The sequence below is a fragment of the Myotis daubentonii genome, chromosome 21 (genome assembly GCF_963259705.1).
Source record: "Myotis daubentonii chromosome 21, mMyoDau2.1, whole genome shotgun sequence".
In the NCBI taxonomy this organism is placed as follows: Eukaryota; Metazoa; Chordata; class Mammalia; order Chiroptera; family Vespertilionidae; genus Myotis; species Myotis daubentonii.
The window spans coordinates 10,781,343-10,804,282 of record NC_081860.1 but is presented as its reverse complement, the minus strand read 5'-3'; the positions used below and the strand labels follow the sequence as shown (position 1 = coordinate 10,804,282).

The 22,940-nt window shown below is 55.6% G+C and overlaps 1 protein-coding gene and 1 pseudogene across 3 annotated transcripts in view; one reads left to right on the top strand and one right to left on the bottom strand.

Moving 5' to 3' along the window:
- KIF7 (kinesin family member 7) overlaps window positions 1–20,038 on the bottom strand; it is a 28,603-nt gene extending 8,565 nt beyond the window's left edge. For 2 of the 3 annotated variants that reach the window (XM_059677916.1, XM_059677917.1), the window contains exons 1-10: window positions 19,870–20,038; window positions 15,325–15,678; window positions 13,489–13,689; window positions 12,850–13,243; window positions 12,211–12,733; window positions 11,447–11,557; window positions 10,733–10,960; window positions 9,338–9,486; window positions 8,944–9,059; window positions 8,427–8,564 (exon numbers count right to left, since the gene is read on the bottom strand). In XM_059677916.1, the coding sequence (XP_059533899.1) occupies window positions 8,427–8,564; window positions 8,944–9,059; window positions 9,338–9,486; window positions 10,733–10,960; window positions 11,447–11,557; window positions 12,211–12,733; window positions 12,850–13,243; window positions 13,489–13,689; window positions 15,325–15,652 (2,188 nt within the window). In that variant the 5' untranslated portion in view covers window positions 15,653–15,678; window positions 19,870–20,038. The remainder of the gene's footprint in view (window positions 1–8,426; window positions 8,565–8,943; window positions 9,060–9,337; window positions 9,487–10,732; window positions 10,961–11,446; window positions 11,558–12,210; window positions 12,734–12,849; window positions 13,244–13,488; window positions 13,690–15,324; window positions 15,679–19,869) is intronic. The other variant, XM_059677918.1, reaches the window with a different exon arrangement.
- On the top strand, window positions 6,645–6,738 carry LOC132223144 (U6 spliceosomal RNA; annotated as a pseudogene).
- Window positions 20,039–22,940: the final 2,902 nt, after the last annotated feature.

Below are 22,940 nucleotides of genomic sequence, written 5' to 3'. Positions count from 1 at the left end.
GGGAGGCGGGGAGCACCTCTGGAGCCGGAGCCAAGCTGCCAGCGAGCGGCACACGGACGAGGCTGAACGACGGAGGACGTGTGCTTACGCCCCGGGCACCGAGGCCACGGCTCTGAACGAGGTGCGAATGGCACTCGGTTCAGAAAAAAAGAAACGCCCCCCAAAAAGCTGAAAGCTGTGGCCCGAGGTGACACGTCTGGGGTTGGCTTCACGGTATTTCGGGGGATGACGTCAGCATGGCAGCGGAGTGAGAAGACTCCAGGGTTTATTTTATAAATTTATTTTATTTTATAAAATATGTTTGTATTGATTTCAGAGAGGAAGGGAGAGGGAGAGAGAGAAAGAAACATCAGTGATGAGGGAGAATCAATGATCGGCTGCCTCCTGCACACCCCTCACTGGGGATCGAGCCGGTAACCAGGGCGTGTGCCCTGACCGGGAATTGAACCTTGACCTCCTGGTTCATAGGTCAATGCTCAACCACTGAGCCACACCGGCCGGGCTCGCCCTTAAATTTACAAGTTGGACAATTAGAGCTCAATGAAGGACCCTCTGTTCAACACACGAGCGTGCCTGACACATCCCTGCGCTGGGACGACGGGAGGTGGGCGTTGGGAACCAGCAGTGGGGGCGGGAGACACCAGGCCGCGCCCTCACACCACGGCCTGGAGCCGAAGTCGGGCAGGGCAGTTTCCCCAGAGAAAAGGCATCTCTCTTCCCGCCTCCCATCTCCCCGCACAAGGAAAAGGGAAAAAACACGCCTCCATCCGCCCAAAGCACAACACAGGTTCCCGGCAATCCCTACAGCTCCAGTCACAAACACCCCCCTGGCGTTTTTCAAAGAAACAGAACAAAAAATCTGCAAATTCATATGGAACCACATGAGACCCGGAATAGCCAAAAAAACCAAAAAAACCCTGGAAAAGAGAAGAAATGAGCGCGGCAGGCGTGGCTCGGTGGTTGAGCATCGACCTAGGAACCAGGAGGTCATGGTTGGATTCTCGGTCGGGGCACATGCCCAGGTTTCGGGCTCCATCCTGTGTGGGGTGTGCAGGAGGCAGCCGATCAATGATTCTCTCTCATCATTGATGTTTCTATCTTTCTTTCTCTCTCCCTTCCTCTCTGAAATCAATAAAAATATATTTTAAAAAAAGAAGAAGCAAGTGAAGTTATTAAACTCCTGACTTCAAACTACTCTACAAAGTTATAGTCATTGAAACAGCATGGCATGGCAGAGAAACAGGCACACAGACCAACGGGACAGAACTGAGAGTCCGGGGGAAACCCACGTGGATACGGGCAACTGGTTTCCCATGAAGGAGTCAAATCATGCAATGGGGCAAGCGAGGCATCGTCAGCAAACAGTGCTGGGAGACCGGGGAAACCACCCACAAAGGCATGAAGCCAGCCGGCGTCCGGCACCACACACACATGTGCGTGCACATGGAGACCAGACGTGTTCAAAGAGAGAGGGCTGTGGCAGGTGTGAAAGTTTCTTTTTCGTAAACGTAATGGGAACTACACACACAAAAACCAACACTGAGACACAGAGCTTAAAAAAAGAGGAAACAGAGGAGAGAAGTGTGGAATACCACCCAACAGAAACAGGCGGGCACACACAGGAAAAGAACCGACGCAGCCCGGCCAGCGTGGCTCAGGGGTTCAGCGTTGACCGGTGAACCAGGAGGTCACGATTCCATTCCCGGTCAGGACACATGCCCGGGTTGCGGGCTCGATCCCCAGTGGAGGGCGTGCAGGAGGCCGTTGATCAAGGATTCTCTCTCCTCATCGATGTTTCTATCCCCATTCCCTTTTCCCTCCCTCTCGGAAATCAATAAATCCTATATAATAAAAGGCTGATATGCAAATTGTCCCCTGGACCAGGAGTTCGACCAGGGGGCGGGGCTGGCCGGTCAACCTCCTGGGTCCCCTCCCCAGGGCTGGCCTGGCCCGATTGGCCCCAATCCGAACGGGGCGGGCCAGCCGGACCCCGGCCGTGCACGAATTCATGCACTGGGCCTCTAGTATGTATATAAAACAAAAAGCAAACACACAGAACCAATGGAGGCACCAAGCTTCCGGAAAACAAAGGATAAACTGGGCATAGCAAGTCCTCATAATCACTAATTACTCTAAATGTAAATGAACAATTCACCATAAAGAGGCAGAGAGTAGCAGATTGGATCAAAAAACAAAACCCAACCATACGCTGCCTACGAGAGACGCCTCTCAGCTGCAAAGACGAAGGCAGAGCCAAATTGGAAGGGTGGGAAACGATTTCCTAAGCCAGGGGTGGGGAACGCCTGGCCCGCGGGAAGATATGGCTCCGGATATCATTTGGTCTGGCCCTGCCCAGGCATTAGGGACGAGTTCATTAAATGTTTGACCGAGTAGCGCAGGCTAATTTTTAAGTTGACAATTCTGTTTTGGCCCACAAACGATGTTATCCATAGCCAAACGGCCCTTGGGAAGAAAGGTCTCCCACCCCGGCTATAAGCAAAGAACATCCACAGGAAAGTAGGTGTAGCCACACTCATATCTGACAAAATGGATTTCCAGACAACAGGAGGCAAAGGTGAATATCTATGTATATAAAAGGCTAATATGCAAAGTGTCCCCTCCGGAGTTCGACCGGGAGACCGGGAGTTTGATCACTCGCTATGACGTGCGCTGACCACCAGGGGGAGGCACGGAACGAAGGAAGGCCCCGGCCGGCAGCTGGCAGCTGGGGAAGGAAGGCCCCGATCGGCCCTGATCACCGGCCAGGCCTAGGGACCCTACCTGTGCACGAATTTCGTGCACCGGGCCTCTAGTTTTATAGCGATAACAGGGACACTACAGCAAGAAAACGTAACACTTCTTAACACATATGCATCCCACCAGGGAGCATGGAAATATATGAAAAACTACTCACAGAACTAAAGGGAGAAACAGATCAAGACACAGTCATAGCTGGGGACCCTAACACTCCACTGGCAGCTCTACACAGATGATCCAAACAGAAAACCAGTAAGGAAATAGCAGCCTTTGATGACACCTTCAATCAGCCTCCATTACACCAAATGGACATACAGTGGGGCCTTGACTTACGAATGTCCCGACTAACGAGTTTTTCGAGATATGAGCATCTCTCGGCTGATTTTTTGCTTTGAGTTGCGAGCTAAAATTCGGGTTACGAGCCAGCTTCAGATACCCCACCGCTAGTTGGCGCAGCGAGCGTCACAGTGAACGCCACATCAGCCCAGCATCACGTGTCTCACTCGTTCACTTTGTGATTTGACATACGAGTAATTTGAGTTATGAGCTCCGTCACGGAACGAATTAAACTCGTAAGTCAAGGCCCCACTGTACTTGACATTTACAGAACCTCGCATCCCAGAACGTCAGATTATACCTTCTTCTCCAGCCCACATGGGACATTCGCAAGGACAGACCATATGTTGGGTCACAAACTAGTCTCCACAAATTCAAGAAGATTGAAATTATACCTTGAGCCCTAGCCGGTTTGGCTCAGCGGATAGAGCATTGATTCCGGTCAAGGGCACATGCCCGGGTTGTGGGCTGATCCCCAGTGTGGGGCGTGCAGGAGGCAGCCGATCCATGATTCTCTCTCATCATTGATGTTTCTATCTCTCTCCCCCTCTCCCTTCCTTTCGGAAATCAATAAAAATATATTAAAAAAAAGAAATTCTACCTTGAAATTAAAAATCAGCCATAGCTGGTTTGGCTCAGTATCAGCCTGTGGACTGAAGGGTCCCAGGTTCAATTTTGGTCAAGGGCACATGCCCGGGTTGCGGGCTCGATCCCCAGTGGGGGGCGTGCAGGAGGCAGCTAATCAATGATACTCTCTCATCATTGATGTTTCTATCTATCTCTCCCTCTTCCTTCCTCTCTGAAATCAATAAAAATATATTTAAAAAAATAATAAAATAAAAATAAAAACAAAATGCAAAAAGGAAGTAAAGAAACCCACAAATACGTGGAGATTAAACTCCATACGACTAAGAAGTGATCAGATCAAAGAAGAAAAAAAAGGTGAGATCAAAAGGTATACAGAGACACATGAGCAGGACAACACAACATATCAAAACCTCTGGGATGCAGCAAAAGCAGCCACAAGGGGAAGGTTTATATCATTACAGGCTTATCTCAAGAAACAAAAGAAATCCCAAGGTAGAACCAGAATTACATCTTAAAGAACTAGAAAAAGAAGAATAGTAGCAACCCAACGTCGGCAGAAGACAGGAAATCATAAAAACTAGAGACTTGTGCGAGAGAACAAAAGGACGATAGAAAACATTAATACAACACAGAGCTGGTTCTTTGAAAAGATGAATAAAATTGACAAACCCCTGGCTAGACTCACTGGAAAAAAGAGAAAAGATTCACATAAACAAATTCAGAAATAGAGAGAACCAAGATGGCGGCATAGGTTAACGCCGGAGTTTGCTGCTTTGAACAACTACTTCAAAAGTGAAACTAAAACACGGAACGGACATCACCCAGAACCACAGGAACGCTGGCTGAGTGGAAGTCCTACAACTAGGAGGAAAGAGAAACGCATACGGACACTCAGAGGAGGCGCAGTGCTGAAGTCAAATTCTGAGGTGCGGAGTGCGCGGAGCGGGCTGGGGGCGGAGGGCGCGGTTGGCGTTTTCAATCGGGAGGGAGTCGCAGACTCTGAGCACCAGATCCGGGCGAGTCTTTAGGGACCCAGACTCAAAGGGAGAAGCGGGACTGTCTGGCTTCGGTCAGAGCGAGTGCAGCTTTCTCTCCGAGCTTTGCAGCGGGTGCTGGGACTCAGAGAGGCAGAGCCCCTGGGGACAGGACTGAGAGCCGCCATAACTGCTCTCTCCGGCCCACCCTGTTGATCCTGTGCGACCCGCCCCGCCCAAGCCCTGCACAGAGGCATTTACCGGATAGCCTCAGGCAAAGGCTAGATTAGCACCTCCCTAGAGGACAGAAGTTCTCTCACTGCTGACACAGCTGATTCTCATAGCCACTTGGCCTGGAGGTCAAACCCTCCCTGGAATTAGCTACAACAATCAAGATTTATCTATAAGACTGCGAACAAAGACCACTAGGGGGTGCACCAAGGAAGCATAACAAAATGGGGAGACAAAGAAACAGGACAAAATTGTCAATGGAAGATATAGAGTTCAGAACCACACTTTTAAGGTCTCTCAAGAACTGTTTAGAAGCCGCCGATAAACTTAATGAGATCTACAAGAAAACTAATAAGACCCTCGATCTTATATTGGGGAACCAACTAGAAATTAAGCACACACGGACTGAAATAACGAATATTATACAGACGCCCGACAGCAGACCAGAGGAGCGCAAGAATCAAGTCAATGATTTGAAATGAGAGGAAGCAAAAAACATCCAACCGGAAAAGCAAAATGAAAAAAGAATCCAAAAATGCGAGGATAGTGTAAGGAGCCTCTGGGACAGCTTCAAGCGTACCAACATCAGAATTATAGGGGTGCCAGAAGATGAGAGAGAGCAAGATATTGAAAACCTATTTGAAGAAATAATGACAGAAAACTTCCCCCACCTGGTGAAAGAAATGGACTTACAGGTCCAAGAAGCGCGGAGAACCCCAAACAAAAGGAATCCAAAGAGGACCACACCAAGACACATCATAATTAAAATGCCAAGAGCAAAAGATAAAGAGAGAATCTTAAAAACAGCAAGAGAAAGAAACTCAGTTACCTACAAGGGAATACCCATACGACTGTCAGCTGATTTCTCAACAGAAACTTTGCAGGCCAGAAGGGAGTGGCAAGAAATATTCAAAGTGATGAATACCAAGAACCTACAACCAAGATTACTTTATCCAGCAAAGCTATCATTCAGAATTGAAGGTCAGATAAAGAGCTTCACAGATAAGGAAAAGCTAAAGGAGTTCATCACCACCAAACCAGGATTATATGAAATGCTGAAAGGTATCCTTTAAGAAGAGGAAGAGGAAGAAAAAGGTAAAGATACAAATTATGAACAACAAATATGCATCTATCAACAAGTGAATCTAAGAATCAAGTGAATAAATAATCTGATGAACAGAATGAACTGTTGATTATAATAGAATCAGGGACATAGAAAGGGAATGGACTGACTATTCTTGGGGGGGAAAGGGGTGTGGGAGATTCGGGAAGAGACTGGACAAAAATCGTGCACCTATGGATGAGGACAGTGGGTGGGGAGTGAGGGCGGAGGGTGGGGCGGGAACTGGGAGGAGGGGAGTTATGGGGGGGAAAAAAAAAGGAACAAATATAATAATCTGAACAATAAAGATTTAATTTAAAAAAAAAAAATTCAGAAATAAACACATTACCACAGACATTACAGATACACATCATATAAGAACACTAGGGCAGACGAGATGCCACCAAATTCAGTGACCTAGAAGAAATAGATACCTTCTTTGAATCGTGAAGAACTGGAAAATCTAAATAGACTGATCAGCAGTGAGGAAATCATAAAAAACGACACATCAAAAAACATCCCAAAGCCCAGCCAATGTGGCTCAGTGGTTGAGCGTCAGTCAACCCATGAACCAGGAAGTCACGGTTCGATTCCTGGTCAGAGCACATGCCCGGGTTGTGGGCTCGATCCCCAGTAGGGGGCGTGCAGGAGGCAGCGATCAATGATTCTCTCTCATTACTGACACAGAGCAGATTAGCCTGGCCCCTGTGCAAGGGTGACACGCAAATCCGTGAAGTGTTCCATCTATAATAATAAAAGCATTATATGCTAATTAGACCGGGCATCCTTCCAGACGTCCTTCCTTCCAGACAAAGCCGTGGCGAGCGGGGGCCAAGGCAGAGGTGGCCACCGTGGCAGTGGGGGGCCAAGGCCCTTGCACAAATTTCGTGCATCAGGCCTCTAGTATTTCAGAATTAACATCATTAAAATGCCCATACGACGCAAAGCAATCTACAGATTCAACTCAGCCCCTATTAAATACCAACGGCATATTTCGAGACCTAGAATATTACAAATACTTCTATGGAACCAAGGACCCCGAATAGTTGCAGCAATCTTGAGAAAGAAGAACAAAGTTGGAGGGATCACAATACCAGGTATCAAACTATATGACAAAGCCATTATAATCAAAACAGCCTGGTACTGGCACAAGAACAGGCATGTAGATCAATGGAACAGAACAGAGACCCCAGAAATCCACCCACGCCAAGAGGGTCAATTAGTATTTGACAAAGGAGGCAAGAGCATACAATGGAGTCAAGGCAGTCTCTTCAATTCATGGCGCTGGGAAAACTGGACAGATTATGCAAAAAAAATGCAACGACACCACCAACTGACACCATACACAAGAATAAACTCACAATGGATAAGAGAGTTCAATATAAGTCATGAAACCATAAAAATCCTAGAATAAAACATAAGCAGTAAAATCTCAGGCATCTTATGTAGCGGTCTTTTCACCAATACATCGCCTAGGGCAGTGGTCGGCAAACTGCGGCTCGCGAGCCACATGCGGCTCTTTGGCCCCTTGAGTGTGGCTCTTCCTAAGCCTTAGGAGTCCCCTAATTAAGTTAATAACAATGTACCTACCTATATAGTTTAAGTTTAAAAAATGTGGCTCTCAAAAGAAATTTCAATCGTCGTACTGTTGATATTTGGCTCAGTTGACTAGTGAGTTTGCCGACCACTGGCCTAGGGCCAGAGAAACAAAGGAAAAGATAAACAAATGGGACCACGTCCAACTAAAAAGTTTCTGCAAAAGAAACCATCGACAAAATGAAAGGGAGACCTCCCCTGCACCAGGGCACACATCCGCCAGTGACACATCTGGTAAGGGGTGAGCTTTGAAAATACAAAAAGAACTCATACAACTCAACACCAGGAAGACAACCCAATTAAAATGGGCAAAGGCTGCCGAAACCGGTTTGGCTCAATGGATAGAGCACCGGCCTGCGGACTGAAGGGTCCTGGGTTCGATTCCGGTCAAGGGCACACGCCCCGATTGTGGGCTCGAGGGGGCATGCAGGAGGCAGCCGATCAATGATTCTCTCTCATCAGTGATGTTTCTAGCTCTCCCTCTCCCTTCCTCTCTGAAATCAATAAAAATATATATTTTAAAAATTCAACTGGTCACCACCTACAGTCACCCCCTACCCTGTCACACACATCACCAGCAGACACAGCACGATTTAGGGACGCTGTGCCCGCACACGGCAGGCAATGGATAAATCACAACACGTAACGCTTCCTGGGAAGCAGCCTGAGCCCTTTGCCTGAATTAACTCATTTCATCCTCAGAGCAAACCTAGAAGCAGGTGCAACTGCTGCTCCCATTTCAGGAAGGAAAACGGCGGCACAGAGAGGTTACTCCACTTGCTCGAGGCCACACAGCCGCAGAGGCTGAGCCGGGCATCACGCCGCCGGCGCCCGCCACTCACCGGTGCGGACCAGCTCGCCGATGAGCTCCTCCTTCATGCGGATGTTGATGGCCAGTTCCCGGATCTTCTGCTGGGCCTGGGCCAGCCGCCACTCGGAGGCCGCGGCCCCGGGGGCCTGGGCCTTGCCCCCCTGGACCACTGGACAAGGCCAGCTGTCAAGGCTGAGGCCCCACGGACAGAGTGGGGAGACAGGGGGTGGAGGGGGTAGTCTGGGGGTGGAGGGGGTAGTCTGGGGGTGGAGGGGAGAGGCAGGGGGTGGAGGAGGCAGACACGGGGGTGGAGGGGGGAGTCTGGGGGTGGAGGGGAGAGGCAGGGGGTGGAGGAGGCAGACACGGGGGTGGAGGGGGGAGTCTGGGGGTGGAGGGGAGAGGCAGGGGGATGGAGGAGGCAGGCAGGGGGTGGAGGAGGAGGAAGCTTGTCAGGGCAGCCAGGGTCGGAGTGTGGACTGTCCAGGGTGGCCAGTGAGGACCAGGGAGGGAGGAGGGGTCGGGTCCTCTCTGTGTCCCACTGAGCTCACCTCTGGGCTCGGGGACGGCTGCACCCAGCTCCTCAAGGCGAAGCTCCGGGCCCTTCCTGCTCGGGGGGCTCCCTGGGCCGGCCTCCACCCGCTGGCTGCACTTGCTGATCCCGTTTCTGGGGGGCAGAGCAGATGCCTGTACCCCTCCCCGCCCCCGCCCCCCCCTCCCACCCCCCCCCCCTCCCAGGCCAGAGGCAGGAAGACAGGTCGCTGCCTTCCATCCCATCATCGCTGGCACCTCTCGGTCCAGCAGATCCTGGGGCCCGGGGCCAAGCTGAGGGGTGCAGGGGAGGAGGGGGCACAGCTCCCATCTGCTCCCTCGGAGGCTGGCAGGGGCGAGGCGGGTGAGGGCACCGAGACCACAGGTCCTCTTCGGCCGCAATGGGCCACTCACCGGCGCAGGGGCAGGGTCCTCCGGGGCGGCTCTCCCTCCCCCTCCTCCTCCTCCTCCTCCTCCTCCTCCTCTGATGCAGCGGAAGAGCCACTGTCCAGCCCATCTTCCTCCTCCTGCAGCTTGGCTCCCGCCGCCCCGCCATCGGGCACCTGCCACGGGCACCAGGGTTTCAGGCCAGGAAGCCTCCCGGGCGCCCTCTAGGGGCCACTCCCGGCACCAAGTCTCTGCGTCCTCCTAGCCCAGGGGTCGGCAAACTCATTAGTCAACAGAGCCCAATATCAACAGTACGACGATTGAAATCTCTTTTGAGAGCCAAATTTTTTAAACTGAAACTATATCGGTAGGTACATTGTAGTTAACTTAATTAGGGTGCTCCTAAGGCTTACGAAGAGCCACACTCAAGGGGCCAAAGAGCCGCATGTGGCTCGCGAGCCGCGGTTTGCCGACCACTGGCCTATGCCCTGCCCTGCCCTGGGCGCCCACCCACGTCTCTGCCTCCAGCCCTACCTCACCTCCAAGACCCAGCTCAGTGACGCCTGGGGGAGCCAGAGCGGGAGCCGCCCCCCCTGCACCACCCCCTCCCCTGCCCCCAAAGCACCCAGAACGCTCAGGTCACGTGACCATTTCTCTCTGGTACACAGGACACCTGCACCCGAGTCTCATCTTGCCAACCTTGCCGGCCAGAGTGGAGGCTGAGTGACAGGCCTCTGCCGACCCCCCCCGCCCCGCCCCCTCTCCCCAGGCCCTCAGGGCTGCAGGGCTGAGAGGACCCCGAGTTTTCGGGCAGATGCCGGCGCAGCCTGTGTCCAAAAGGCCCCACGTGACAGAACCAGAAGCAGAGACCCGGTTCAGGGGAAAGGAAACTTGCAAAGAGAGGGGGCGGCCTCACAGGTGATGAGCTCCCCGTCCCTGGAGGTATGCACGCTTCCCATCCAGCGCTGGAAGCCAGAACCCCCTCTGCAAGCCCCAAGCAGCCCCCAGATACACCGGAGATTCCCAGCAGCACCCCCACCCCCCAGCCCATGGCTCTGAGGTCGAGCGTCAACCTATGAACCAGGAAGACACAGTTCTATTCCCAGTCAGGGCACATGCCCATGTTTTGAGCTCAATCCCCAGTGGGGGGCGTGCAGGAGGCAGCCGATCCATGATTCTCATCATTGATGTTGCTCTCTCCCCCTCTCCCTTCCACTCTGAAATCAATATATATACTTATTGATTTCAGAGTGGAAATCAATAAATCAATATATATTTTAATAGCACCACCCCTCTGAGAGGGCCCCGTCACCCAATCTTGGCCCTTCCTCTACGGACACGAGAGCCTGGGGTGAGGGGCACACTGTCCGGCACTGCCCAGTCCAACAGGCCCAGCGGGCACGGGTCTCGCCACCTCCTCACCTCTCCCCAGTTCTCGGGGCCAACTTCATCTCCAGGAAGGCACGCGGGGGGCACCATGCCCAGCACGTGGGCGTGCGCATCCGCCAGGGGGGCTGTGTGAGGCCGGGGCACAAAGGACCCCGGAGGCAGGCCCTGCAGGAGCCCTGGGCCCCCCCAGCCTGGCCGCACCAGCTCCAGCCGCAGCCGCAGCTCCTCCATCTCCTGCTGCTGCTCCCGCAGCCGGTCGCTCTGCAAGACAAGGTCCAGGTGCTGAGGGGGGACGTGCGTGGGGCTGTGCGACAGCGATGCCGACGGGAAGAAGTGCAGGCCACCTCAGGGTCGCCCCCCTATCTCTCTCTCTCTCTTTCTCTCTCTCTCTCTCTCTCTCTCTCTCTCTCTCACACACACACACACACACACACACACACACACACACACACACACACTCGGCACTAGTCAGGCTCAAGCTCTCACCCCACCCTGCCTGCCCTCCACGTCCATGCCAATCATCGCCACCAGAGGGCGCCAGGAGCAATGCTGACCGGCTACCTTGGGACAAAAGGACCCGTCTGGCTCCAATGCCCCATCCTGCCCCCCACCCCACCCGCCACCCACCCGCACTGCTCCTCACCCGCACGCTTGTGCTCATCTGTGCCTGCCCCCATCTCTGCCCGCCGCCAGAACCCACCCACCCCGGCTGGTTTCCTCTCCTCTGGGGAAACCGAGGCAGCCCACCTGCAGCTTGTACTGCTCCATGGCGTCCTCCAGGGCGGCCAGGAAGTCTCGGTTCTCCTCCTCCAGGCGGGCCACCTGGCTCTGCAGGGCCAGCAGCGCCCCCTCATCGTCCTGTGGGGCAGGGAGCCGGGCTTCAGGGCCAGGGGCTGGCAGGGCGAGCCTGTCTGTCCCTGGGACCCAGGGTGCCCCATCGACCCCGCCAGGGTTCCCCCAGCCCAGAGCTACTCTGCGCCCACGGGGTTCCCCCAGCCCCAGCGCTGCTCTGCTCCCACGGGGTCCCCCCAGCCCAGCGCTGCTCTGCTCCCACGGGGTCCCCCCAGCCCAGCGCTGCTCTGCTCCCACGGGGTTCCCCCAGCCCAGCGCTGCTCTGCTCCCACGGGGTTCTCCCAGCCCCAGCGCTGCTCTGCTCCAAGTCCTACCTGCATCCCCTCTGCAAGCCATTTGGGCCACCTCTTGCAATAACCAATCCTTCTTTAAATTAGCAATAAGAACATCGCCACTATTATTACAAACAACTTGCTGAGCCTTCACTGCCTGCTGGGCCCGTGTTACACCCTCAGCCCTTACATCCCCCCCAGGAGGTAATGCCAGTGTCACCCCTACTTTACAGGCGGAGCGCCCGAGGCCCAGCGGGAGACCTTATGGAACGTGGCCACGGTCACCAGCAGCCGCGTCTTTGAATGGAATGGACGGGGCAGGGGCACTGCTGTCTGACCTCCGGCCCCTTCCCGCCCTTCCCCAGGCCACTCCCGGCCCTCGGCCACCTTTCTGCCACCCGGTCCCTGCGTGGCCTGCTCCTCGGGGGCGGCGGAGGCGCTCTCGATGCCGCTGTCCGGCCCGGAGGCGGAGCTCAGGGCGCTGCGCTCGCCCTCGACGGCGCACAGCCAGTCCCGCACCTTGCGGGCGGCGGCGCAGGGCAGCCCGGGCTCGGCCTGCAGCTCGCGCAGGAGGCTGTAGGCGGCGTCGGTGCGGGCCCGGTAGCGCGCGCACTCGGCGCCCAGGCGGGCTGCGGCCACGGCGGGGGCGGCGGGGGGGCCCGGGCCCCGGCGGCCCCGGTGGATGATGCGCGTCTCCGAGCGGTGCCGCGGGGGACCCCGCGCCCCGGCCGCCTCCTCGGGCGCCCGCTCGGGCTCGGGCCGCCAGTTGACGGTGGCGCGGTTGCAGATGTTCTGCGCGCGGCTGGCGTAGTTGAGGGTGTTGAGGGTCTCGTCGAAGTCGGAGGACGAGGGGCTGACGCAGGCGATCATCACCGTCTTGGCGTTCCCGCCCAGCGAGTCTTTGAGGATCCTGAGGGAGCCAGGGGGGCGCGTCAGGGACCCCGGGGCGCCAGGATCGGGGTCCCAACCCCCCATCAGACCTGAGGCTCGGGCTGCATGGTGCGCGCCCCCTTCCCCCGGGCTCACCGGGTGATCTTGGAGTCCCGGTAGGGGATGTGGCTGCCGCGCCGCTGCGGGTCGCCCAGCGCGCTGATGACGTTGCCGAGGGCCAGGAGGCTGCTGTTGATCTGGATGCTCTCCTTGAACCGCTCGCCGGTGCTGCCCGTCTTCAGCACCCGCTCGGAGCCCGCCAGGTCCACGAAGTGGAACTTGGAGACCAGCAGCTGGGCGGCGGCGGGGCGCGGCAGGCGGCTGGGGGCGCGCCCCCGCTGCTCCAGGGTCACGGTGAAGACCGTGTGCGAGCGGCTGGACAGGCGGTTGAGGTGCGTGGCCCCCGTGTGCCGCGCCGCGTTGCCCATCTCCAGGACGCTCAGCACCTCGTCCAGGCCCTCCACGTCCACCTCCTTCACCCCGCACAGCACTGCGGGCGCACGGGGCCGTGAGCGCAGGGCAGGGGCGCCCCTCCAGCCCTCCCCGACCCAGGGGCCCCCATCCCCCATGCCCGGGGCTCCTGCCCATCTTGGTTTGGGCTGGGGGGCTCCAGCTTCCCCCGTGCCCACCTCAAAGCCGGTGCAGACAGAGGGAATCAAAGCAGAACTTTCCAGAGCGTGGGTTTCCCCTCCAGCCAGGCGCCCCCTCCCCGCCAGGGCCCCGGGGTCTCCTCACCGACGTTCCCACGCTGGTCCTCGCGGAGCTGGATGTCGCGGCTGGCGGTGCCCACCTCCAGCAGGTCCCGGAACTCCTCCTTGTACACCTCCAGGTAGGACACGTGCACCAGACAGTCCAGCAGGTCGTTCTCATCGATGAGCTTGAAGGCCTCGGCCATGACCCGCGGGATGATGCCCTGCTGGTCCTCGTGGAGGGAGGCTGGGGAGACACGCGGGGCCTCCTGCCACGTGCCGCCAGCTGGGTCTCCGAGGCCCCCCCAGCAGCTGGAGGATGGGGAGCCAGGCCGAGCACCAGGGTGGTCAGGCGGAACCATAAAACTTCAGAGCTGGAAGCTACCTCTCAGGGGTGAGCCAACCCCTTTCCTGATATAAGCACCGCCCCCTACATTCCTGCCAGGTCACCAGACACCCTTGCTTGATTACCCCGTGCGACAGGGAGCTCATTACCACAGTCTATGCTCAGTTACCTAAAGTACCTCCTATATTTATCCCAAAGTAATAAGAGGGTGTTCAGAGCAGCACTTGTCTTCATAACTTAAAAAAAAAACAAAAAACAAACATCCTAAGCATCCATTTCAAGATCCATAGGGGCTCTGGTTACATAAATTACCTTACCTTATAGTCACAATGGAATGCCAGGCAGCCAGGAAAAAAATCAGATTGAAAAATACTTAATGATGTAAAGACCTGTTCATGGTATTTGTTAAGAAAATAAAAATAGGATGTCAAAGGTTGGGTACAGTATAATGCCGTTTTCTTTAAAAGGATAGTCAATTCCGCAGAGAAAGAAACTGGAACCCTAACAAGATGCGTGATTTCTGAAAGGCAGTTTTATTTCTGTGTGTTTTTCTGAATTTTCCTAACTTTTTATGATAAACATATACTTATATAACCGAAGAGAAAACATTTGTATGACCTAACATGGGGCAGTTCCGGCCCTGGCTGGTTTGGCTCAGGGGATAGAGCGTCAGCCTGTGGACTGAAGGGTCCCAGGTTGGATTCCGGTCAAGGGCACATGCCCAGGTTGTGGGCTCGATCCCCAGTAGGGAGCGTGCAGGAGGCAGCCGATGAATGATTCTCCCTCATCATTGATGTCTTTCTCTCTCTCTCTCCCTCTCCCTTCTTCTCTGAAATCAATCAAAAAATAGATTTAAAATGGGGCCCTAACCGGTTTGGCTCAGTGGATAGAGCATCGGCCTGCGGACTCAAGGGTCCCGGGTTCGATTCCGGTCAAGGGCATGTACCTTGGTTGCGGGCACATCCCCATTAGGAGATGTGCAGGAGGCAGCTGATCGATGTTTCTCTCTCGTCGATGTTTCTAACTCTCTATCTCTCTCCCTTCCTCTCTGTAAAAAAATCAATAAAATATATTTGAAAAAAAAATGGGGCAGTTCCCTTCATTGGCCTGAAAGTCTCTCTCCCCAAATCTGCTCTAGCGCCTCCTGGAACCAGCCGGGCCCAGCTACGAGGCAGCCCGAGTGTGTCTCTCCCAGGACAGTCCCCACCCCGACCACCCGACCGGCACACGGGCTCCTCCCCCTAGCCAGCCAGCCAGCCGGACACCCTGCAGAGACAGGCCAGCTCCCCCTGCGCCCCAGAACCAGACGGCCTGGCCCCATCCCCATGGAGTGGAGAAGGCAGCTCACCTCCCAGGCCCATCGGCCTCGCCCTGCCCAGCCCCCCACCCAGCTGGCCGCACCCTGGGCTGCAGACCTGCTCAGGACATTGCTGTCGCTCCCCAGGCCCCACCTCCAACAGGGAGCAGCAGCAAGAGGCAGGGGACCCAACGCAGGAGCCGCTAAGCGCCCCCCGCCCCCCACAGGCAGGCACTCACCCACGCTGGCCTCCCCCATGGTGTAGGTCTTCCCGGAGCCCGTCTGACCGTAGGCGAAGACGGTGGCATTGAACCCCTCGAAGAAGGCCTCCAGCAGGGGCTGCACGCAGGCCTGGTACACGACCTCCTGCCCGGCGGCCTCGTCCAGCACCACGTGGAAGCCGAAGCTGCGGTCCCGGCCCAGGGTCACCCGGCCGAGCTCCGGCTCCACCCGCAGGCAGCTCTGGTGCCCGTGCAGCAGCTCCTTGGGCAGCAGCGGGCGGACTCGCAGGGCCACCCTCACGGGGGCCGCCTCGGCCCCTGGCGGCCTCTGGGCCTCCAGCCCCATGGTGAGGGCGGGCTGCTCCAGGGGCCCTGTGGAGAGGAAGAGGCCCCCAGTCAGCACCTGTGCCCCAGGGGCTGGGCTCCCCCTGGGAGGGATGGAGGGGAGGGAGGTCAAAGTTCAGAGCATCCTCTGTGCCCCAGCCTGGGGCCCAAATGCTGCCAGGGCCACAGGCAGCCCCACACGGCACGTCCCGGCTCTCATCACTGCAAGCAAGGCCCGAACTCTGCCACCTGCCCCCAAGCGCCTGTGTTCGAGCGACACCCTCCTCTGTGCCCACCTCCTAGAAAACACACACAACACACACACGCACGCACACAGGACACACACACACACACACGACACATGCACACTGAGGTTTCCAGTCTCTGCCTTGTCACATCACACCCCACCTGCCCCACCTTCTTCAAAAGTCAACAGATCTTGCCCGGCCGGTGTGGCTCAGTGGTTGAGCATCAACCTATGAACCAGGAGGTCACGGTTCGAATCCCGGTCAGGGCACATGCCAGCTGCAGGCTTGATCCCTGGTGGGGGTCATGCGGAGGCAGCCGATCAATGATTCTCTCTCATTATTGATGCTTCTCTCTCTCCCTCTCCCTTCCTCTCTGAAATCAATAAAAATGTATATTTTAAAAAGTCAACAGATTCGTTCCAAGACCCCCCTACCCGAGGATAGTACCAAACTCTCTCTCTCTCTCTCTCTCTCTCTATATATATATATATATATATAGTTTTTTCCCTATATATACATACCTATGATAAAGTATAATTTATAACTTAAGCACAGTAAGAGATTAGCAACAATACCTAACAATGAAATATGCAATTATAGCCCTGGCTGGGTTTGCTCAGTGGATAGAGCGTCGGCCTGCAGACTGAAGGGTGCTGAGTTCGATTCCGGTCCAGGGCACATGCCTGGGTTGTGGGCTCGATCCCCAGTTCGGGGCGTGCAGGAGGCAGCCGATCAGTGATTCTCTCATCATTGATGTTTCTCTCTCTCTCTCTTTCTCCTTCTCCTTTCCTGCCTGACATGAATAAAAATATACTTTAAAAAAGAAATAGCCAAAACCGGTTTGGCTCAGTGGATAGAGCGTCAGCCTGTGGACTGAAAAGTCCCAGGTTCGATTCCGGTCAAGGGCATGTACCTGGGTTGCGGGCACATCCCCAGTAGGAGGTGTGCAGGAGGCGGCTGATCGATATTTCTCTCCCATCAATGTTTCTAACTCTCTATCCCTTCCTCTCTGTAAAAAATCAATAAAATATATTTTAAAAAAATAAATAAATAAACAATTATCACAATAAAAGTGATGTGAATGTAGCCCCTCGTTCGTTTCAGGGGGCCCTGGCTGAAGTCCTCGCAGAAGCTCAATGCTTTATGCCCAGCACGCTGCCGTCAGTGGGAAGGTGCTTTCTGTCCGGGTCTCCCACCCACACGTCATGCCTCTTCCACCGTAACCAACACTCATCACACGCGAGGGCCATAACTTCTGCAGTTTGAGGCGCGACAGCAAATTTCTTTTTCCTCCACAATTTCACAGAAGATTCGATCTTACTGCAGATCTTCCCAGCCCAGTATTCAGACATGTTTTCCCTGTCCTGGTGAAGCAGGTAATTCCCCTGTTCACTGCACGGAACACTTCCCTCCCGGCTTCTCCCGGCCAGATCCAAATGGCCAGCATCGCTGGGGGCCATTGTTAAGTAAAGCAAGGGAGACCTGAACGCAGCCTGATACTGGCTCTGGGGGGGAGCGCCTGCCGCGTGCGGGCAATTTGCCACTTTACTGCGCCTCACAGGTGTTGCTTGCTTTTAATTTCAATTTTTTGTTGTTAATCCTCACCCGAATATATGTTTCCGTTGATTTTTAGAGAGAAACATCGATGTGAGAAACACATCCATTGGTTGCCTCCTGAACGTGCCCTGACCAGGGTCCGGGCCGAGGAGAAGCCTGCAACCGAGGTACATGCCCTTGACCGGAATTGAACCCAGGACCTTTCAGTCCGCAGGCTGTCTCGCTATCCACTGAGGCACAGGTGTTGCATTTTTTACAAACTCATTCCCTTCCAGGGCAGGAAGAAGACATCAAGAGATTTCATCGCACTACTCGGCACACATTAAAACTTACGAATAATTTCTGGAAGTTTCCATTTAATATTTGCGCCCACACTTAACCGGGGGTAGGTGAAAATGTGGAAAGTGAAACCATAGTAGAGTGGGGGCCGTGCCCGTATGTCTCTGGTTCACCTGCGTCTCCTCAGCCTGTGCCAAAGGCCTAGTCCCGGCCGCTGGTGGCCTGACAGGGTGACCTTTGCCAGGCCCTAGAGCAGTGGTTCTCAACCTCCCTAATGCCTCGACCCTTTCCTACAGTTCCTCATGTTGTGGTGACCCCCAACCATAAAATTATTTTCGTTGCTACTTCATCACTGTCATGTTGCTACTGTGATGAATCGTCATGTAAATATCTGATAGGCAGGATGGTCTTAGGCGGCCCCTGTGAAAGGGTCGTTCGACCGCCAAAGGGGTCGCGACCCACAGGTTGAGAACCGCTGCCCTAGGGGGTGTGTCCCTGCTCCTCCTACAGGGCAACTGGGGCATCTTTCAAAAATGCAAACTCTTGCCCTAGCAAACACCATCTTTTTTTTTTTTTAAATATATTTTATTGATTTTTTACAGAGAGGAAGGAAGAGAGATAGAGAGAAACATCGATGAGAGAGAAACATCGATCAGCTGCCTCCTGCACATCTCCTACTGGGGATGTGCCCGAAACCCAGGCACATGCCCTTGACCGGAATCGAACCCGGGACCTTTCAGTCCGCAGGCCGACGCTCTATCCACTGAGCCAAACCGGTTTCGGCGCAAACACCATCTTAAACCGGCCTTAAAAGAAGCAGCTGGGAGGCAGGGACCCCTGACTGCTGCCCAGTAGGGACGCATAACATTTATCCAAGGAACTTCCCCATCGTCCTCCTCCCTCATCACAGCCCTCCCCGCCCGCCCGCCCGCCCGTGACTCACTTTATTGATCACAGGTTTACCTCCTTTATTGGGCTTTGCTTTATTGCACTTCACAGGTGTTGCCTTTCCTTTTTTTCCCCACAAACTGAAGGCAAGACCTTCCCCCAGCCAAGATCACAGCGGCTTCACCGCACGCACAGGTCACAAGGCGGTGATGCTGGGGGAGGTGAGCCTCCTGCGCCGCCAGGCACAGAAAATACACCGCACACAGGACCGCACCGTCCTGGTCACCATAAACGCCTACGGGACGCTTTGTTCATTCACTCGCTGTACTTTTCATCGTTTCTACTTATGTTTTTTCAAAAAGTTGGCTGTGAAACAGTCCCGTGTCTCCCGATTGAAACCTTTTCTCCCGTGTTTGGTTTTATCTCATTTTTGCTTTTTTTTTTTTTTTTTTTGGTCAATCCTCACCCCCCAAGGATATGTTCCCATTGATTTTTAGAGAGAGAGGAAGGGAGCGGGAGAGCCAGAGAGGAACATCGATGTGAGAAAGACACGTCCATTGGCTGCCTCCTGCACGCACCCCGAACTAGGACCTGGGAACCTGCAACTGAGGCCCTTGACCGGAATCGAACCCGGGGCCCTTCAGTTCGCAGGCAGACGCTCTACCCACTGAGCAACACCGGCCAGGGCTTATCTCGTGTTCTGTTCCCTGTCACGCTGTGCCGGCCCGTGGCCCAGGCTGCGTGCACCCATCCAGGCGTGCGGTGCGCCCCGTGCGTTTGGCGCGCCTACCATCCACTTCTCTCAGCGCCGGTAACGGTTTTTGTTCACGAAACCATTCCGTCCCCGCGGGGTGTCCGGCGCCGGGGACACAGCGGTCCCCGCCCCGCTCACCCTGAACTTTTCCAGCCCCTGGCGCTCCCGCTTCTCCGCGCCCCAAAGGATCCCAGAACCGTGCGCCGGGGCGGGCGGGAGCGCGCAGGGGGCGGGCGCCGGGGAAGTTCGGAAAAGCGGTCAGAGATGCGGAGGCGACCCTCGCAGCCGGGCGGGCGCCTCTCCCCGCGGCCAGGCCCGGGGTGTCGGCCTCCGGCCCCGGACGTAAGGAAGGGGGGCCGCGCGCCCCGGTAAGAGCCCTCCGGAGGCTGGTCAGCCAGGATGGGCTCCCCAGGGTGGCGGCTCCCAGTGCGCCCCGCCGGCCTGCGCAGGGGGCGAGCGCGCCTCCCGCCCGCCCTGTCCTCGCCCTGCACCCCCCTCCCGGCCCCCACTCACCCGCAGGGGTGCAGCCAGCCTCCGAGCCCTAACGCCGCGCGCTCTGATGCCGTCACCACGACCCCCGCCCCCTAAATAATCCCGCCTTCCCCCCCGCAACCCCGCCCGCCCGGGCTCGTGGGGGCTGAGGCACTGGCGGGGCGGCGCCGCCAAGTCTGTCCGCAGGCGAGACGGGGGGCGGGGGCGAGGGGCGGGGTGTGGGCGTGGCACCGTCTGATGTGGGCGTGGTCTCTGGGCGGGGCCGCGTCTGGGGGCGGGGCCACGTGTCCCTGGTACCTCGACGCCGCCGGGGGGTCGCCGGCGTTGCTCCCTGATCCCAGCACAGACTCATCAAACTCTGGGGACACAGCGACCCGAGAAGCCGGCCTGATGGCCAGTTGTAACGCGTAAGATGGCGAAAATTAACTAGGGGCCTCCCCCCGCGCGATGGAGGGCGGATTTCCCAGCTTCGTTCGTTGATTCAGGTGTAGACCTGCCCTCCTCCCACCGCCGCATCCCCCTCTCTGCACGCCCCGCCCCCGCAAGGCTCTCCCTCCCCGGGCGCCGGGAGCCTCCACCTCTCTTCTCTCCTAGGATTTCACGACCCTTCTAAGGCTGAGAGGATTCAGCCCCCATGACTTTCAGCGTTGGGCTGGGGGCGCGCTTCTCCCGGGGGGTCGGGACCCTGGCTGCACCAGGAAGTCATCGCTGTGCCCCTTCTCTCTGCCCCAGACCCAGGGTGGCCACGCATGAAGCCACCGGGATGAGGTCTGACCCCTGAGTCAGCCACCCCCCAGGGCAGGCGCTGACAAGGCCTGGCCCACGGCTCTGGCTGGAAAGTACCCCACCTGCACCCCTCCACCCCCGCCTTTGCAAAGGGCATGGGATCCATGGGTCCATTGGTAGATTCCACTGCCAGCAGCGTCGACTTCTTGGGGGGGACCACTGCCCCCAGGAGAAGCCACTGGGGGGTGAGGGTTGCTATGGAGATCTTAGCCCACCCACCTACCCTGGCTATTCTGTGGGAAAAGGTCCGTGGGAGCCTTTCAGAGGAGTTCATCCTACACCTGCCTGGGCAGGTGCTATCCAGGTGCTCCCTCCCACCCCGTCACTCGAACATCCTAGACCAGTGGCTCTCAACCTTGGCTGCACATTCGAATCACCTGGGAATCTTTTTAAAATCCTGACTTCTGGACCTCATCCTCCGGAAATTCTGTTTCTTTGTTACTCATGTTGTGGCCCCACCCCATAACAAAGAAACAGAATTTCCGGAGGACGAGGCCCAGAAATCAGGATTTTAAAAAGATTCCCAGGTGATTCTAATGTGCAGCCAAAGTTGAGAACCACTGTTCTAGACACTCTTCTCATATGCACCCCCAAGCCCTGATTTGCCTCCCACAGTAGCTTCCAGTCCAGGCAAGTGTCTTTGCAAACCCCACAGCCTCTCACCCTCGCCCGTCTCTGGCCTGGGTGGGTGCGGAGCCTCCTGGCTGGTCTCTTCCTGCCCCTGTAACACAGGCAAAAAAAAAAAAAAAAAAGCCCTGGCCGGTTTGGCCCAGTGGATAGAGCATCGGCCTGTGGACCTGGTTCAATTCCAGGTCAGGGCACAGGCCCGGGTTGTGGGCTCGATCCCCAGAGTCTCGCTCATCATTGATGTTCCTATCTCTCCTTCGCCCTTCCTCTCTGATATCAACAAAAACATATTTTTTTTAAAAGTCAGAATAAAAACAGCTCTGATTAGTAGCAACATTTAATTCATTTTGGATACAGGCGATTTCTACAGAGAGGCTGTCAAAATTGCCAAGACTCTGGCTGCATCTGCATAAGGAAACCCTCAGCCTCAAGGAACAGAAGTCACTACATGAAGCGGCTTGAATTAAGTCACCTGACACCTCGGCGAAGAGAGAGACCAGAGGAGGCGGCAGGCTGAGACGGGGACGCTGTGACAGAGCACCTGGCCTTTCCATGTCTCCTCCGCCATCACCTTCAGACAGAAAACACCCGGGAAGGAAGGGAGCGAGCACTTAATTAGCTGTGCAGCTGCAGATGGAAATAATGAGAACAGAGCCTGGTTTGGAAGCCTACTGTTAGCAGTACCTAACAATTTTAAAACATAGATACCCTTTCGCTCAGCCGGCGTGGCTCAGTGGTTGAGCGTCAAGCTATGAACCAAGAGGTCACAGTTTGATTTCCGGTCAGGGCACATGCCTCGGTTGTGGGGCATGCAGGAAGCAGCCAATCAATAATTCTCTCTCATTATTGATGTTTCTATCTCCTTCTCTGAAATCAATAAAATCCTATATAACAAAAGGCTAATATGCAAATAGACTGAACAATCGGTCGCTATGACATGCACTGACCACCAGGGGGCATGTGCGGAACATGGTGGTGCTTTGGTGGCGGCGGGGGAGTGGAGCAGGTGAGTGGGGGCACCAGACCAGGGCGGGGCGCCAGTCGCTGTCATCGGGGCAAGCCTCTGGTAGTTACTGAAAATTCTTTGCTCCTGTGCACGCTGCGGTCCTTCCTGATGCTCGCACCCACTGCCGGTGCCCAGCGCTGGTACTGATCACTTGGCGCCATCAGTGGGTGTGAGCAGCAGCTGCCAGCCCCAATCACCCCTGAGGTCTTCTCCACCTCCCCCTGCTCCTTAGGGGCAATCAGGGCTCGCACCCACTGTTGGGACAGCCCCACTCACACCAGCTGCTGGCACCGGCCCCAATTGCTCCACTCTGTCAAGGGGAGCGAGCAGGATGGCACCATCAGCGCGTGGGAGTGGCGGCGGAGGGAGTGGGGCTGCCAGCACACAGGGGACCAGGGACCCCAGTGGGAGGGCCTGGGCAGGGGTGTGGAGGGTGGGCCGAGACCCACCCCTGTGCCCACTGCAGCTTCGTGGCCCACAGTTCCTTTCAAGGTGCACGAATTCATGCACTGGGCCCCAGTATATATATATATATATATATATATATATATATATATATATATATATATATATATAAAACAATAATAACAACATAGATACCCTTTTGCCCATCAAGTCACGGTTCCAAGGGATAAGTTCCCCCTAAAGATACATCCACACGTGTACACAGACA